The following is a 17,606-nucleotide window of genomic DNA, read 5'->3' on the forward strand; positions in this document are numbered from 1 at the left end:
TGTGGTAGAGGTGGGGGTGTGTGGTAGAGGTTGTGTGTGTGTGTCGTAGAGATGGGAGTTTGTGGTAGAGGTGGTGTGTGTGTGATAGAGGTGGTGTGTGTGTGATAGGAGGGTGTGTGGTAGAGGTGGTGTGTGTGTGTGGTAGAGGTGGTGTGTGTGTGGTAGAGATGGGGGTGTGTGTAGAGGTGGTGTGTGTGTATGGTAGAGGTGGTGTGTGTGTGTGTGGTAGAGGTGGTGTATGTGTGTGGTAGAGATGGGAGTGTGTGTTTGCTAGAGGTGTGTGTGTGTGTGTGGTAGAGGTGGTGTGTGTGGTAGAGATGGGGGTGTGCGTGTGTGGTAGAGGTGTGTGTGTGTGATAGAGATGGTGTGTGTGTGTGGTAGAGGTGGTGTGTGTGTGGTAGAGATGGAGTATGTGTGGGGGGGGTAGAGATGGGGTGTGTTTGTGGTAGAGGTGTGTGTGATAGAGATGGGGTGTGTGTGTGTGTGGTAGAGGTGGTGTGTGTGTGGTAGAGATGGGGTGTGTGTGTGGTAGAGGTGGGGTGTGTGTGGTAGAGGGGTGTGTGTGTGGTAGAGATGGGGTGTGCATGTATGTGATAGTGGTGGTGCGTGTGTGTGGTAGAGATGGGGTGTGTGTGGTAGAGGTGGGATGTGTGTGGTAGAGGGGTGTGTGTGTGTGGTAGTATGGTGTGTGTGTGTGGTAGAGATGGGGTGTGTGTGTATGTGGTAGAGGTGGTGTGTGTGTGTGTGTGTGGTAGAGATGGGGTGTTTGTGTGTGGTAGAGGTGGGGTGTGTGTGGGGGTAGAGGTGGGGTGTGTGTGTGGTAGAGGTGGGGTGTGTGTATGTGGTAGAGATGGGGTGTGTGTGTGGTAGAGGTGGGGTGTGTGCGTCTGTGTGGGGTAGAGATGGGGGTGTGTGTGTATATGTGGTGGTGGGGGGTGTGTGTGGTAGAGATGGGGTGTATGTATGTGTGTGGTGGAGGTGGGGTGTGTGTGTGCACGTGTGTGTGGCATAGGGATGGGGTGTATGTGGTAGAGGGGTGTGTGTGTGTGGTAGAGATGGGGTGTGTGTGTATGTGGTAGAGGTGGTGTGTGTGTGTGTGGTAGAGATGGGGTGTGTGTGTATGTGGTAGAGGTGGGGTGTGTGTGTGTGTGGTAGAGGTGGGGTGTATGTGGTAGAGGGGTGTTTGTGTGTAGAGATGGTGTGTTTGTGTGTGTATGGTAGAGATGTGTGTGTGTGGTAGAGGTGGGGTGTGTGTGTGGTAGAGATGGGGTGTGTGTCTATGTGGTAGAGGTGGTGTGTGTGTGTGTGTAGTAGAGATGGGGTGTGTGTGTATGTGGTAGAGGTGGTGTGTGTGGCAAAGGTGGGTGTGTATGTGGGGTAGAGGTGGTGGGTGCGTTGTCTGTGTGTGCGGTGAGTGTGGGGTGGCAGCAGGAGCTAGGCCTGGCCAGCTAGTGTGTGGAAGACTGTTTCCTTGCTCCGTGGTGTGGGTGCTGGGGCTGGCCGGCCCCCAGGCTCCCAGGCTCCCAGGCTCCCAGGCTCCCAGCCTCCCAGGCTCCCAGGCTCCCAGGTGCTGGGGCTGGGGCTAATTTTGAGCCTGCTGCTCTGGTTATAGTCTCTGGGATGCCGTGAAGGTGGGAACGTGCTCCCAGAACCGGAGTGGCAAATTATGCCTGAGTCCCAAAGGGGAACGTGTAATTTCTGAAGCTGGACCAGATCTTTGGAGCACTATGTTTAGCTTTATTTTGTTCTGGTGAACTGCCGGTTTCCCTCTCACCTTTCTAAAAAAGAACTGTATTAAAAATAACAGTGAGGCTTCTGTGGGGTTCAGGATGTGAATGGGAGGGGCAGAGCTGCTGCCTGGAGGGGCCCATCTCTGGCCAGCTGGGGGTCGCATGCGGAGTTCACCCAGTCTATTCCAGGGGTCACACGAGGAGTGGCCAGCACCCCAGGGCCATCCAGCAGCTCTGGCTGGGCACTCAGGGCTGCTTCTGCCCTCCTGTGTGCGCTTCTGGCTCTGAACAGCCCCGAGGGCCCCCTCAGTGTCTCTTCACAGAGGAGGGAGGGCTCCGGGTCCCCAGACACCCCTCCAGGGCCCAGCAGGGCTTCACCTTCCATGGGTTTCTCTGGGCATTGCGAGAGTGTCTTCCAGGATCTTCCTGCTGAGGAAGGCAGGCCAGCCTGGGGTTTGGCTCCTTGGAGTCCTACCAGAGCCTCCTGCTCCAGGCTTAGAGGATGTGGGGCCGGCCCTGGCAGTTCTGTGTCCAAGCTGGCTGCTCCCTCCCTCAGCCCCTGCCCTCCTGACCCCTTTGCTCTTTCTCGAATGGACTGTGCTTCTTCCTTCCTCTCCACCTTTGCGCTTGTGATTCCCTCTGCCCAGCATGCGTCTTCTCACCTTGCCCACCTGCTAGCCTGGTACTCATCCACCCAGAGCCCTATCCCCTTCTGGAGTATCGCAGTGGCCTCTGAACAAGTCTTCCTGCCCTCAGCCCTGAGCCCTGAGGCCTTGCTCAGGCTGCAGCCCAGGGATTCACCTTGTAAAATACTGATTCACAGTACTGGGAGATTGCAGGCAAGGAGCTGATGCTCAGAAAAGGATGCAGAAAGTGATTCGTAGCATGGAGTGGAGGATGGACTATAAGACTCCTAAAGTCCCCACTGATGTCAGGTTTTGGGGAAGGCATATGATGGATGCCCTGGTTCTTGTCCTGGAGGAGAGAAGACCGAGAAACCTGCTCTAGCATAGGAACCATGCCCAGCAGCGTTGGTATGGCTCAGCGGTTAGGATGCTGGGGAGTTGGAGTGTCCCTGAAATAGGCAGATGTTGGAGAGGGAGGGAGGGCATGTGAGAGAGCGGGCAAGAGTCAGGCACTGGCTGAGCCCTTTCCATGTGCCTTGCCTTGTGCTGGGCATGCACAGCCTTCATCTCATTCATACTCACTGTTGCCCTGTGAGGTGGGCTTCAGGCCCATTCTCCAGATAGGATGCTGATTGAGAGAGGTCAGGGGGCTTGCCCAAAGTCACACCTCTGGTGAGGTGTTGGAGCCAGGCTTGTCCAACTTCAAAGCGCATGTTCTCCCTGGAGGAGGAGCAGAGGGTGCCCGGTCAGAGAGTGCTGCCTCCTGGGGACTGTCAGCTTTCCCTGAAGTGGATTCTCTAATCCTGTTGCTAACCAGCACATTTCATTTGTAGCTTGCAGATGGTCTGGCGAGCTTGGCCCCCACTAACTTGGCTTCTCCTCCATCCAGTCCTCATGTATGTATTGTTTACTTATTTGTGGGCTCTCTTTTTCCCTTGTGGGGCTGGGGGTAAGGGGGTTAGGAGGGAAACAGGAGGGACAGTGGGAGGGAAGAAAGGAGGTATTTCCTGAGCCCAAGCAGGAAAGTCGCCTGTCTTTGCCTCATGTAAAGGAGGGGTGAGAGAAAGCTATGGAGTGGGTGCTCACAAAGGGACAACAAATCTACCTCCTGGGATTCACCTTAATCTTATTTACCTGTGTGAAGGCTGGGGCTTAGGTGGGGCTGCATGGGCCAGTGCAAGCAGGGGAATCTCTCAATTAGTCTCTGACTTCTGGAGCGGGGAACCCCAGCAGCCTCTGTGGGCAACGGCAGGCTGACTTTCCGTGCTCCTCCCTGAGGCGTGAAGGGTGTGTGTGACCCAGGAACCCTGGCTGGCCCCCTCCGGTGCTAAGAGGTCTGCTTGAACCAACAGTGTTCTTCTGCAGTCCCCGGCAGGGCTTTCTTTCTGCTTGCCTGAGCGGATTCCCTAGGTGTCATCTTTCTGGACTGTGGGTTCCTCTAGGAAGGTGACTTTGATGTCTAGCCTTCAGCGTATGCTCCTGAAGTCCCATGCTGAGGGCCAGTGGGGCGCCTCTCGTGAACCGAGATTGTGCCATTGCACTGCAGCCTGGGCAACAGGGCGAGACTCTGTCTCAAAAAAAAAGAAAATTAGGCATGGAAGTTTAATTCTGTCAAATGTCATTTGCATTTATTAAGATGATAATTTTATTTTCCATTGTCCGTTAATATAGTGTATAATTGTGCTGTATTCCTGGGATAAACCCAAATCGGTCAATTGGTCATGGTATTATAGTTTACTACAGTTGCGACCTTCTTACCTAATGCAATCAAGATAGGTAGTTGGTTGGCTAATTCAAAAAGTCGATTAAATGGGGACTTATTAAAAGTCATACAGATGTACCATAAACATTTTGTTTTTAACCATATCGATGTAACTTCATTTGCCAATCGTTCGACATGTGCCAAGCCTTCTTTCTGAATTTGGATGTGCTGACTTGAGTGTCATGTCATCCTTTTGGTATAAATCATATCCAAAATGTAGTATCTAGGATTTTTAGCTTTATGTTTATTAAAGTTAGATGAGAACTTAATGATACTTGCCCAAAAAATCTGAGTGTAGAGTCCCCTCAGAGTTCAAGATGCCCTTCCATCTTTTATGTTATCTCACTTGTACTTGATCTTCAGCATTTAAAAAAAAAATTAAAAGCAAGCCAGTTGTGGTGGCTCATGCCTATAATCCCAGCACTTTGGGAGGCTGAGGTGGGCAAATTGCTTGAGCCCAGGAGTTTGAGATCAGCTGTGGCAACATAGTGAAGCTGTCTCTACAGAAAATACAAAAACTAGCCAGGCATGGTGGCACATGCCTGTAGTCCCAGCTACTCTGGAGGCTGAGGTGGGAGGATTGCTTGAGCCCTGGAGGATGAGGTTGCAGTGAGCCGTGATGGCATCACTGCACTCTAGCCTGGGTGGCAAATCAAGACCTTATTGCAAAAAGCAAACAAGCAAACAAACAGCCTCACCAAAACACAAAAACCTCAAATTAGTTTTCATAGAGACAATGCCCTTCCTTTTCATATTCAAAGTTGATGTGTTTTGAATATATAATTTGTTTATCCAATTACCATATTAGTACAACTGGCATAAACAGGTCTGGGGGGAAACACAGTTAACTGTTGGCAAACACCCAGCTCATCTTCTGGAGCTGCAGTGGGCATCCTAGAACAGCTGTGGACAGTCAGTGGCTCTGGACCTCAGGCAGATTGTTGACAGACAGGACAGACGGCATTTGTTAATCCTGGCTAAGAAGTTTTAAGTAGAGCGTCTATTATATATTATTGAGTTAGATTTGCTACTACTTAGGATTTTTACGTTTCTATTAATAAGTATTACTTTTTTTTTTTTTTTTGAGACGGAGTTTTGCTCTTATTACCCAGGCTGGAGTGCAATGGCGCGATCTCGGCTCACTGCAACCTCCACCTCCTGGGTTCAGGCAATTCTCCTGCCTCAGCCTCCCGAGTAGCTGGGATTACAGGCATGCACCACCATGCCCAGCTAATTTTTTGTATTTTTAGTAGAGACGGGGTTTCACCATGTTGACCAGGATGGTCTCAATCTCTTGACCTCGTGATCCACCCGCCTCAGCCTCCCAAAGTGCTGGGATTACAGGCGTGAGCCACCGCGCCCAGCAATAAGTATTACTTTTAGGTTGTCTCTGTTACACTTTGATATCAGGGTTGTACTAGTTCTTTTAAATCTTTTTCAGGTGTACCTCTACTTTCTGTGCTCTTGAACACGTTCTAGGCATGAGAATTACTGTTGCTGAAAGGCCCCAAAATACACTAGAGCCACTGTTTATGATTAAGTTATGCCATTTGGAAATTATGTGATACAAATATTTCAATAGTCTGGCTTTATGTGCAAAATGTGTAATACTAGGAAACCTAATTTTTAAAAAAATGACCGACAATCATGTAATTTAAAAGGTGGTGAAATTGTATCTACGGTTTAGCTAATAAACAGGATAGCCATCATCTTTTCTTGAAAATGGTGTTATATGTTTTGAATTATAGAAGATTTACAGGAATGCATATTTTATATAATTGTATAAGATGCAACTGTCTTGTACACATTTGTGAAACTGGGCTCAGCACATTTTCTGGGAGGGGATTCTTTGATCATTTTGTACATCTTCAATCAATTTGGTAGCTTAGATGTCACCAGATACTGCCTGTTAACATTGGTATAAATTTGTACATATTACTATAATAAAAGCTTTGTATCTATTCTGTTTTCATCCTCATTGTTAATTTTATATATTTATGTTATTTCCCTTTTTTATTAGGCTTCATATCATTTCATCTATTTTATAGTTGTTTTCCATCCAAAGAACCAGCTCTTTAAAAATTCTGCTGATATTATAATAGATTCGTTTTTTTAATTTCTAGATTCAAGTCGTTTTTAAGCTCTCTCAATCTGGAATTCCTAATATATATATTCTAGGTATCTTGGGCTATCACTTTATTTCTTTCTCTCTCTCTTTTGTTTAGAAAAGACTGTTAAAGGGAGATATTTGTCTATATTTTCTTCTAAAAATTCTAAAGTTTTGCTTTTCACACTTAAGTCTTTATTTCACCTGGAACTGATTTTGTGTGTGTGTTAACTGTGAGGTAGAGATTTTTTTCTCATGTAACTAACCAATGAATTAATATGATAATAGGATGACCTGTCCTTTCTCATTGATCTACAATGACAGTTATGTCATTTATCGGGTTTCCATATAAGTGTGGGCTATTTGTGGGCTCTCTATTCTGCTGGGTTGGTCTATTTGTCTTTTCCTGGGCTAATACTTCACTGTCTTATTTACCATAGCTTTCTAATAAGTCTTGATCCCTGATAAGGAGGTACTTTATTCATTTTCAGAAGTACCATTGCTATTCTAGTCCTTGCTTTTCCACTTCAGTTTTAGAATCAGCTTGTTTTGAGATCTGTAATAGAATTATAGTGAATATCTGGATCAATCTGGAGAAAGCAGACATTTTTATTATATTGTCTTTTAACCATGGACATAATATATGTTTCTATTTATTGAGACCTTTAATGATAATTTAATTAATTTTTATAATTTTATCAAAAGAAGTCTAGTACAACTTTTATACTTAGTTCTAGTAATTTAATACATTATTTTTTTTTTACTTGAAATTTTTAAGGTACATATTCTAATTAGTTTTTGCTTTGTATATAAATGAAATTGATTCTCATATACAGATTTTATATCCAGAAACTTTGCTAAACTCTCTTATAAATTATACTGGCTTGAGAATTCTCCTGGATTTTCTATAGACTTAATCATATAATTTATGATTAATCACAGTTTAACTCTTCTGTCTCTATTTTATTTCTTTTCCTTTTTAATTATTTTCTTATTTTATTGCCACTGACTAGAACCTTCAGTTGAATGTTCTATGTGCTTGGTTATAGAGAGTATTCTTTTCTGCTCATAATTTAAAAATGAATGTTTTTATGTTTTACCACTGAGCATGAAATTTATCAGGTGAACCTAGTTACCTGTTAGAACCTTATAGTTAGCTGTTTTTTCATGAATGTTGTTAAATTTTATTGAATGTTTTTTAAGTATCCATTGAAGTGATCATATAATTCTGCTCCTTTAACCTGTTTATGTAGTGAATTACATTACTATATAATATATAATTATATAATATATTAATATATATGTTAATTAGATAACCCAAGATATCTAAAATATATATAACAGGAATTTCAGATTGAGAGAGTTTAATATATACTAATAAATATATCTGTATTAGTACTGAAACAACTTTGCATTTCTGAAACAGTGTAATCCGATCATGATATATTATCTCTTTCTCTGCATTGTTGGACTCAGTTTGCAAACATTAAGTTTAGAATTTTTTTTGCATCATTTTTTGGAATGATATTGGCTTAAAGTTTTTCTTTTTCATACTATTTTCACGTTTTGGCATCTAGATAATATTAATCTAATAAAATGACTTCTGTTGTGTAAGCCATTAGATTGGCATTGTCTGTTGCCTAAATGTTTGGTAAATTCATTTACAAAACTGTCTAGACTTTTTTGGACTATTTTAAATTGCTGATGCAACTTTTAAAAATGTTTATAGGACCTTTGAGATTTTCTGTTTCTATATAAGTGACTTTTGGTGATTTAAATTTTATAGGATTTATCTATTTCTTCCTAAAAATATTGGTGTAACATTTTTCATAATAACCTCTTAATTTTTCAGAAAAATTTCTTCTCCATCTAGTTATGCCTCCTTTCATTCTCAAGATTATATTTTATTATTTTTGCCAGAATTTGTCAGATTTTTTTTCAGTCTATTCAAAGAATCAATTTTTAAGTTCTCTTCTCTATTATTTCCTTATTTTGTAATTTATTAACTTCTTTTCTTCATTTTATTCCTTCTATTTTATTTTCTTCTTCTATTTGGGGGGAATTTATTATATTTTAACCTCTATATAAACATTTAAGGCTATAAAATTCCCTCTCACTACTGCTTTTTGTATCCCGTAGGTTTTGACAAATAATATTTTTGTTATTTTCCATTCTGAGTATTTTCTGATTTTTATTATTTATTTATGACAACTAAATTGTCTAAAAATATGTTTTTTGGAAGTTACTGACATATTTTAAGTTATCTTTTTGTTATTGATTTCTAGGTTAACTGGAATGGTCGCTATGATCCAGAGAATGTAGTCTGTGTGTAATGATATAATACTTGGAAATGGCCTGACACTTGCTTTATGGTCTAGTTTAAATCTATAACTGTCCTGTGAGTGCTCAAAAAGAATGTGTATGTCCAAATGTCTTTTATATTTAATGTGCCTTAGAACAGGGTTGTTAATTGTTATTCATATCTGTATTTCTTTGGATTTTTGTGTGTGTGGTTTATCAATTTCTGAGGGAGACATATATTAAAATATCCTGCTTTGATGTGATATTTGTCAATTTCTCCTTATAATTCTACCTACTTTGATGTATTTGATGCTCTTTATATTTTTTCTCTCTTTATAGAGAATTCTTTTTTCTTCCTGGAGAATTGAATCTTTTAACAATATGTAGCAAGCCTCTGCCCATCTCTGTCTTTTAAAATCTCTGCTAATAAGTTTTTCTTAATGTCTGTTTTGTTCATGTTAATGTAACAGCCCCACTTTTCTTTTGGTTAGTATTTTCCTTGTATGGCTTTTTCCATCTTTACACTTTTAACTTTTCTGTCTTTAAGTTTTAGCTATCTCTCCTGTGAACAGCAAATAGATTCTGTTTGTGTTTACTGCATTCTGACAATCTTTACTAATATATTTGAATTTATTTCTGCCAGCTTATTTTGTATCTCTATCAGCCCTTTTTTGATTAAAAAATTTCCTTCTTTTTTCATCCCTCCTCCTTGTTTTAGTTGCAAAATTATACATTGTTTCTATTTCTTTAGTGATTAGTTTGGAAATTTTAACATACATATTGAACTTAGCAAAGTCTAAATTTAATTGATATTTATATATTTTTTCAGAATATTACAAGGAACTTAGACTATTTTAACTCTAATCACCTATCAATTTGCAAGTTTTTGTACAATATTTTAGTTTTATCTTTTTACCTACATTTTTAAAGCATTGTTATATTTTAAATAATCATTTTTTTCTTTTAGTATATTCACATTTACATATATATATCTGCCATCTTCTTCATGAAGCAGAGCCTATTGAAATTCCTATTATTGGGGTCAGTTCATTATAAACTTTCTCACTTTTTAGTTGCCCGAAAATATTTTTTCACCCCTATTTTGGAAATAATAGTTTAACTGACAGTTATTTTCTATCAGCACTCTCTTTTGGCTTCCATTGTGCTGTTGTTTTCTTAAATCTGAGGACTTTAAAAAATTTTATTTTGAAGTTAAGTTTAGTTTTGACTGGGTGCAGTGGCTCACACCTGCACTTTGGGAGGCGGAGGCAGGCAGATCATTGAGCCCAGGAGTTCAAGACCAGCTTGGGCAATGTATCGAAACCCCATCTCTACAAAAAATACAAAAAAATTAAGGTGCATACCTGTAGTCCCAGCTACTCGAGAAACTGAGACGGAAGGATCACTTGAGCCCAGGAGGTTAAGGCTGCAGTGAGCCATGATTGTGCCACTTGCACTCCAGCCTGGTCCACAGAGTGAGACCCTGTTTCAAAGAAAAAATAAAATAAAATAAAATTAGTTTAATTTTAAAAAGATGTTATTTTTATTAGTTCTGAGTGGTTCTCAACCATTATCTCTTCAAATGTTACAGATTTCCATTCTCCCATCTTTCTGGATCTCTGATTGGTTGTAGAAAGGACCTTCTCTATTCTTCATGTCTGTTAAACTTTCTTTCATATTATTTATTTCTTTGGGTTGCACTCTGGCTAATTTCTGTAGATATGTCTTCTAGTTCACTCCATCTTTAGTGGTTTCTAATATGCTATTTTACCCTATTTATTGAGTTTTCAGTCTTAAGTACTATATTTTTATGTCTAAAAGTTTTATTTCCCCAATCTGCTTGTGTGTGTTTTATTTTTGAAGGTCTCCTGTCCCTTTGACATATTTTTAATGCCTTTTATTTCTTTAAACAGTTTTTCTTTAAAGCCTTGTTTTTGACTATTCTGACTTCTGTTGTCTGATTCTGCAATTGGTTAGCTCTAGCTGGCACTTGCTCATGGTGCCTAGTTCCTTATGTGTTTCACTATTTTTGATTGTGAACTCATGTTCCTTGGAACTTTGTCTGAGAATTCTTTGGGGCCTGGGTGGAAGTTACATTCTTTTAGAGAGGATACGTGTTTACTTTCACCAGATGTCTGAAGACACTGTAAACTCAGATTCACTTAAAACTAAATGTTCTGTGTGTGGCTTTTTGGGTCCCCTAGTTAGTATCCATTTTGACTCCTTATTTCTCTGGATTTTTCCTTTCTCATTTGCCCTTAAGGATTTTCTTTACTTTCTCATCAGCTCAGCCATGCATTTAAAATGGATTTTAGAGATATCTTGTCTGTTAATTTAGGTGTTCTTACTTGGAGGGTTTCTCCAGTTGTCTAATTTGTTATTTTGCTCGAAATCCTTGTCTTTATTATAGGTTTACATTTGAAGTCATGGTTTTCATCATGCAGGTTTATCTCCTTCTGGGTTGTGCACTGTAATTTCTTGTTTACAGTTTCCTCTTATGATTTCCTATGAATATACGTGAGCCATTTGTTTTCTTCTGTTTTTTACTCAACTCTTTAGCATTGGGAGACATTTGTCTTGTCTTCAGATCGCTCTTTCCTTTGCCCTTAATATCTTCTTTTTCTCTTGTGTTTATCCTTCCAGAGGGAAGTCCTTGCTTGTCAAGTACTGGGAGCTCAGTTAGATTCTTTCCATAAATTCATGGCCCCTACTAATCTCAAACTCAGACAAAAGCAAGAAGGAAATAGTTTAGTTTTGCAATAGCTACACTTTGCTAGTTAGAAATCCAGCAGAGTGGGAGAAAGAAGAAGGAAACTAGGATTAGAGGCAGCTACGTGGGGCTGTTCTTCTGGGCTGAAGAGTTTATTTTCTATGTTTGTTATGGTAGTCAGTCATTAGCTAGGGTAGGCCAGAGCTGCTGTCCTTACCAATGAACTCCTATATAGGAATTTCTAAAGTAAAGGGAGAGTTGACCTTCTCCCACCAGGCAACGTGTTACTTTAGGGCTGAGTGAATCCTTAACCTTGTGGGTTCACACATCTGTTGGGTCAATTTTCTCACAGCTAGGTAGATGCTTAAACTTACATGAGAAATATACCTACCTGGGGCATGCGACCTTGGTGGCTGGTCCAGCCCATTGTCTCCCGATAGGCTTAGTGAGTGGGAAGGCAAATTGTGATTGGTAAGAGTAAAAAATCAGAATGAGGAGAAATAGTTCTGTAATTTAAACTTTAGTGCCAGCTGACCAAGACTGCCTGACACATCCATCTCCAATGGTAGGGGCAGCTTTAGTCCCTAAGCCTAGGCTCCCTCTCCCCTGATGGTGCTGGTGTGGACACCTGTCAGAAGAAAGCACCCCTTACTCCTGTTTGCCTTTTCTTCCAGGCCTGATCAGTACCTTTCTTCATGGATACACTCTTTCTCTGGATTAATACATTCTTCCCACTTATGGTTATGGCTTAGTGTCAGAGGCATTCTTCCCATTGAGGTGATTTTGCCTCTCTTGCTCTCACTGACTATGAAGTTATTTCATGGTCTGATTCTCCAAGGGGAGCCCTATTTCCCTTAATTCCAGGTTTTGGGGGGATGCGGGATGCCTTATTGCAGCTTGTGAGTACTGACAACAATTTATTCTGAGACGTCGAAGCAAAGGTTTTCTGAGCAAAGGAATCAATTACAGGGTGTGGCTCCCAAGTGGGGAAGCATTTTCAGAAGGCATCCAAGGCAGTTTGTCCCTGAACTTCATGGTTGCACCTCTGAACTTGAGAGTTAGAAGGGGGTAGGATTTTAACTTTAGTAACATTCATGGTTTTACCTGTACTTTTATACATATCAGATGTGCTAATTAGGAAGACACTTACCTTTTCCTTAAAGTAGGTTTCCTAAGGACATGTATTTGGCAATATTGGTTTAGCAAGAATTACTGTATGTGCTTGAAAGTAACAAAACTGTACTTCTTTAAAAATATCTCCTGTTCAGAAGTGTTGCCAGTGCAGCCTGGCCTCCCCCCACTCCCATTAATTCTGATTAGGGAGGTTTGATGCCCGTCACTGGTGTAATCTGGACCTTCCTTTGTGACTCATTCTTTCTCTCATTTTCTCAGAGCAAATACAAATCGCCCATCAAATGACAAGTGAAAGCACAGGGGAGGCGAGGGGAGGGAATCAGAGCCGAAATCTGTTAGCTATTTGGAGTAATTGGTTATTTGCTGTGTTTGCTGGTTGGGAAGCAGAGCACATACTTCACGGTCTCTCCTGTTTCGGGGGCTGGAGTCACCCTCCGATATTGGATCCTCGTTGCCAGAGCCCTTGGCTCGGGGCGGCTTTTCCCTGCTTGGCATTCCTGTGGTCTCCTCGGGGGTGCACCCTCCTCCCTCGCTGCACACTGCAGGGGGGACAGCCTGGGTGAAACTTGTCTGGCAAACTCCAGGTCCCCGTAAGGGAGGAGGAGGCCCTGGCTCCCACCATCCAGCCCTCCTTGCCTCCGCCTCATCCTGACATAACCCTTCCATCACCCCCTGCCCCAAGAGGTCTTTCCCCTGGTCCGAGAGGGATCTGTTTTCCCATCCAGAGAAAAAAAGCTCATCTCTTCCTAGAGGGATATTATTGGCTTCCCTTGGAAAACTGCAGCATAGGAAACTCTCTCTAAGGTCTAACTTGATGTCTTCCTGTCCCTATCGGTTCTATGCACTGTCTGCTCCCTAGCCTGGGTCGAAAATAGTGCTTGGAAGCTGGTGCAGCACTCACTGCTGAGCACAAGAGCCGTCTGAGTGTGCTTGGTGAAGCTTATTAACCCACCTAGTATCTTTAACTCTTCTTTGCATTAACCAAGACACAGAGAAATCAGAGCAAATTCGCAACAGGTTCAACATATAAAATACTTGAAAAGTAATGTGATTTTGTGTACGAAAATGAACACAGTAACTAGAAAGTAGGTTGATTTTGGCACATAGTAGGCTCCCCCCAAATCCTCTTAAAATTGAATTTAGGAGAGCTAGTATTAGTGTCTGTAGCTTGATGAATGCTTCTGCAGTCCTGGGAAGGCCTTCAAAAATAGTTTTTCTCTTAAGTAGTTGGAACTCTTGTTAAGCAAAACTGTCTACATAAGCAGAAGAAAAGATAAGGTATGTTGCCCAGGCCCTATTGGCATCATCACAGATTCTGAATTAGTGATGTTTTGTTGCTTTCTTCATATGTTTGAAGAATCTGATGGAAGCTTCCTTCATTCACCTACTGGCAAGGTTCCATTCCTGTAGGCTTTTTGCATAGTTGAATGGGGTCATGCTGCCCTCAGAGAACCCAGTCATGGGCCGCCAAGGATCTATCTTAGCCTCCTGAATTGAGAAAGCACCAGCAAGCTAGGGTTCCCACAGCTTCCTGACACTCTGTGAGTCCCCATCTGGAGCAGGCCAATAGTCAAGTGATGAGGTCCCCTGGCCATCTGTTTGACTTTACTGGATTTCAGGCCCACGGATTCCCTGGGCCTTTGGAAGCAATTCAACACTGTGGTTAAAGGTCTTCACTTCTTTCCCACCTCTGCTGATCCAGAAGTCAGAGTAAGCAGAATAATGATCCCCTCCACAGACTAGGAGGCTGGACTACAGGGAGTGTCAACCAGAGGTTGAAAGCCCAGTGTTCCACTTGTGGAAATAATTAAGGCACTTTTGTTATGAGTGTGTAGAGTTCTGCTGAATCAACGCGGTGGCTGGCTGTGGGCATATGTCTGTGTGGCTTTGGGGGGCATGAGTGATTTAGTATCTGTAGGGTGGGGTAGGTTTGAAGTCAGGGTATCTGCATGTGTGGGGGTTTGTCTGGTCTACATGTAGGCATGAGTACTTTTATGTTATATATGTGTTTGTGTTCATGTGTGCATGAATACATATTTCATTTCTTAAATCTCAGGACATTAAAGAATTAGAGGAAGCTTTATACCATGATTCCAGTAGAGCTATGGGGTAGCAGTACTGGGAATCAAACTGATGACACTGGTAATATCAACAAGAACATTTATCACGGTAAACTTTACAGGTTACAGAATATCTTTGTACATCTACTCCGAGTCTTAAAGTAACCCCAGTATTGGGTTGTTATATTATTATTATCTTGATGATGATTTGTACTAAGAGGGAAATTACTTTCAGCACAGTCTAGGATGTCTGTCTCTGGGTTGACATAGGCATTAAAGGCCTACTTAAAATTATAAACAGTAATGAACCACATTATTTTTTTAAAAGAGTTGGGTGTATAGTTCTACATAGTGACCCAAGGTTTGACATTATAACCTTGGTGACAAATGGATTTGACCAGCAACATTTCTCTTTGATTCAAGTGGTCATCCTGGGGAGAGAAAACACGTTCTGTACCTGCCTCCTGTCTCCTGAGTCAGAATTATTGTTGCCAGTTTTTCTATCCATGTTCATGAAATGTGTCAGGTCTACTGAATGATAATGGGAGATTAAATATTTGGAATGTACCGTACTGATTTGGGTCTTCAGGGGGATTAGGGTGCTCATTAGACTGGATCAAGACTGGAGAAAAACATCTCTGTTATTTTGCTCTGGCTGCCTAGGAACTGCATGTTGGCTATTAGTTGAAACTAGAGAGGCTTCCAGTCCGTGCCTTGATCAGACTTACTGGGTTGGCTGACTGCGCAATGAGGGGCCTTGAACCTTGAGCATGGGGGAGTGATGTTTTAATGGCCAGACTTCTTGTTAAATCCTGAGGTGACACTTCAAATGTCAAACCTTTTGTGTTTCTTTTTCCTCCTTGCCATGTTCCAAAAGTGGATGCTTAGCTATTGCAAAATGAGGGAAAAAACACATTTGGAATGAGAAAACATACCACCATTTCCCTTTTGGAGCTTTGGAATATGGGATTCCACTAACATCAGAGGGTAGTTGGCTTTGGCACCTCTGAGTTCAGACATGGAATAGCTGTCCTGTTTTTCTGTGGGGCTCTTTTTTATGGGTGTGCTAACTTATTCATGGACTTCCTGGGGAAGAGAAGGGAGACGTGGGCTTGAATAACTCGATCAGAAGCCAGATTAGTGAATAGCAGAAATGATATTCTCAAGTCACATCTGTGAGTGTGTTAAAAATATAACTTTATTTTTCTGTAAATCAACTTAATCTCTCCTGTGAGCCCACATTTTTCCTGATGGCAGGAAAATCCTGGTAATCTTCAACATTTTAGGTTTAAACTTAGGCAGTCTGGGTTTTCTGTCTTCCTCCTTAACCCCAGGAGGCAGCTCAATTCTGGGTTGGGCTTCCATAATGTCATGACCTCCACAGGGAGGGAGTCCTGGTCACCAGTATGTGTCCACTGTGGCCTTTAGAGACCCACTGATTTCTGGCACACAGGCTATATTGCATCTTCTCATTTCAGCCCCCAGATCCTTCTAGGTTTCCCAGCTTTCTCTCTCTCCACTAACTTTCAAGCCCTTTAGCAGCTCTCACGTGACACTCTGGAGTCTACGGGAAATGCCAAGGGCTTAGGCTCTGTCTCCCATGACACCCATGCAGCCATCTCTAGTTAACTGCCCCACATCCAGTTCCTCTGGCAGCTTCTGGGTGGCAGCTGCTGGCTGGATCCCCAAAGTTCTGGAGGGATCTGTTCCATATACACTTGGGAGCTGACCTGGAGGCAAGGTGTGCGATGCCTTGTCAGAAACCATCACAAGTCTCTAGTTCTTGCTTGCTTTCTCCTTCTAGACTTTCATTTCTTTTGCCTGTGATGGGGGAAAACTGGCTGGACAAAACATTCTTTTAAACCTATTATTTTAATGGCACATATCAGCCTTTGTAAGCTTAAAAGCCAAGGATCACCCCGTGTTTCCCCACATTCTGCTGTTTAGGCATTCCCATATCCTTCAAATATTGACAGAACTGCAGTTATGTGTCAGGCAATGTTCTAAGTATTGAGGTTACGGATGTTACAAAAGATAAGGGGGCCGGGTGTGGTGGCTCATGCCTATAATCCCAACATTTTGGGAGGCTGGGGCGGGTGGATCATTTGAGACCAGGAGTTTGAGACCAGCCTGGCCAACATGATGAAACTCCATCTCTACTAGAAATATAAAAATTAATAGGGTGTGGAGGCACACACCTGTAATTCCAGCTACTTGGGAGGCTGGGGCAGGAGAATCACTTGAACTTGGGAGGCAGAACTTGCAGTGAACCAAGATAGCGCCACTGCACTCCAGCCTGGGTGACAGAGCGAGACTCTGTCTCGAAAAAAAAAAAAGATAAAGGGCTCTGCCTTCATGGAGAAGGAGTTACAATGAACAAATATTAATACCTACATAAAATCTCTGGGATATCAGATGGGGATAATCACTGTGGAGAAAAAGCAACGAAGGGGGAATAGGAATTGTTGAGAGGGTGTTGTGACTTAAACTGTGACCAGTAACGAGGGTGAGACTGAGGCTGTGCTGGCATCAAGACAAGAAGGAGGTGAGGAAATGGCTTTGGGATCTATCGGGGGAATAGAGTTCCTGCCAGAGGAAGGACAGGGGCTGCTGAAAGCGTTCAGGACCAGGAAGGCCTGTTGGCGGCAGCAGCATGAGTGAGGAAGAAAGCGCAAGGATGTGAGGTCAGGGAGGTGTGGGGGCTCCATCACAGGAGACTTTGGAAGTTGTGGGAAGGGTTTTAGTTTTATTCTGGGTGAGCTGACAATTCACTGGAGGGATTTGCACAGAGGGTGACAGGATCCGATGCACGTGGCTGTTGGGTTGAGAATGGATTCAGGGAGCAGGACGGCAAAGGTAAAGGCAGGGAGGCCAGTTAGAAAACCGCTGCAGTCATCCTGCATGGGATGATGGGGCTAGACCTGGGCGGTAGTGATGGAGTGGTCTGGTTCTGAAGATGTACTGCAGGTAGTGCCAACAGGAGTGACTGATGGATTGAAGGTGGGTCACGAGGAACAGGAGTCAAAGGTGACTGCAGGGTTTTCGGCTTGAGCATCTGGAAGGAGAGAGTAGCCATTTGTTCATATGAGGAAGGGCGTGGAAGGAGTGGACTGGGCAGGGATGTTCAGGGGTAGGAATCTGGACTTACCTTTGAGAAGCCTATCAGGTGTCCAGTG

The 17,606-nt window shown here is 42.6% G+C and overlaps 1 protein-coding gene across 17 annotated transcripts in view; it reads left to right on the forward strand.

Moving 5' to 3' along the window:
* The window catches only part of DYSF (dysferlin), a 235,298-nt gene that overhangs the window by 165,589 nt on the left and 52,103 nt on the right, over positions 1–17,606 (forward strand). For 9 of the 17 annotated variants that reach the window (XM_012475622.3, XM_012475626.3, XM_012475631.3 and 6 more), the window contains one exon: positions 3,190–3,252. The exons of the other annotated variants lie outside the window; for them this stretch is intronic. In XM_012475622.3, the coding sequence (XP_012331045.2) occupies positions 3,190–3,252 (63 nt within the window). The remainder of the gene's footprint in view (positions 1–3,189; positions 3,253–17,606) is intronic. 17 annotated transcript variants of the gene reach the window in all.

Source organism: Aotus nancymaae, unplaced genomic scaffold (genome assembly GCF_030222135.1).
Source record: "Aotus nancymaae isolate 86718 unplaced genomic scaffold, 86718_ANA_hifiasm-v0.15.2.pri h1tg000057l, whole genome shotgun sequence".
Lineage (NCBI taxonomy): Eukaryota > Metazoa > Chordata > Mammalia > Primates > Aotidae > Aotus > Aotus nancymaae.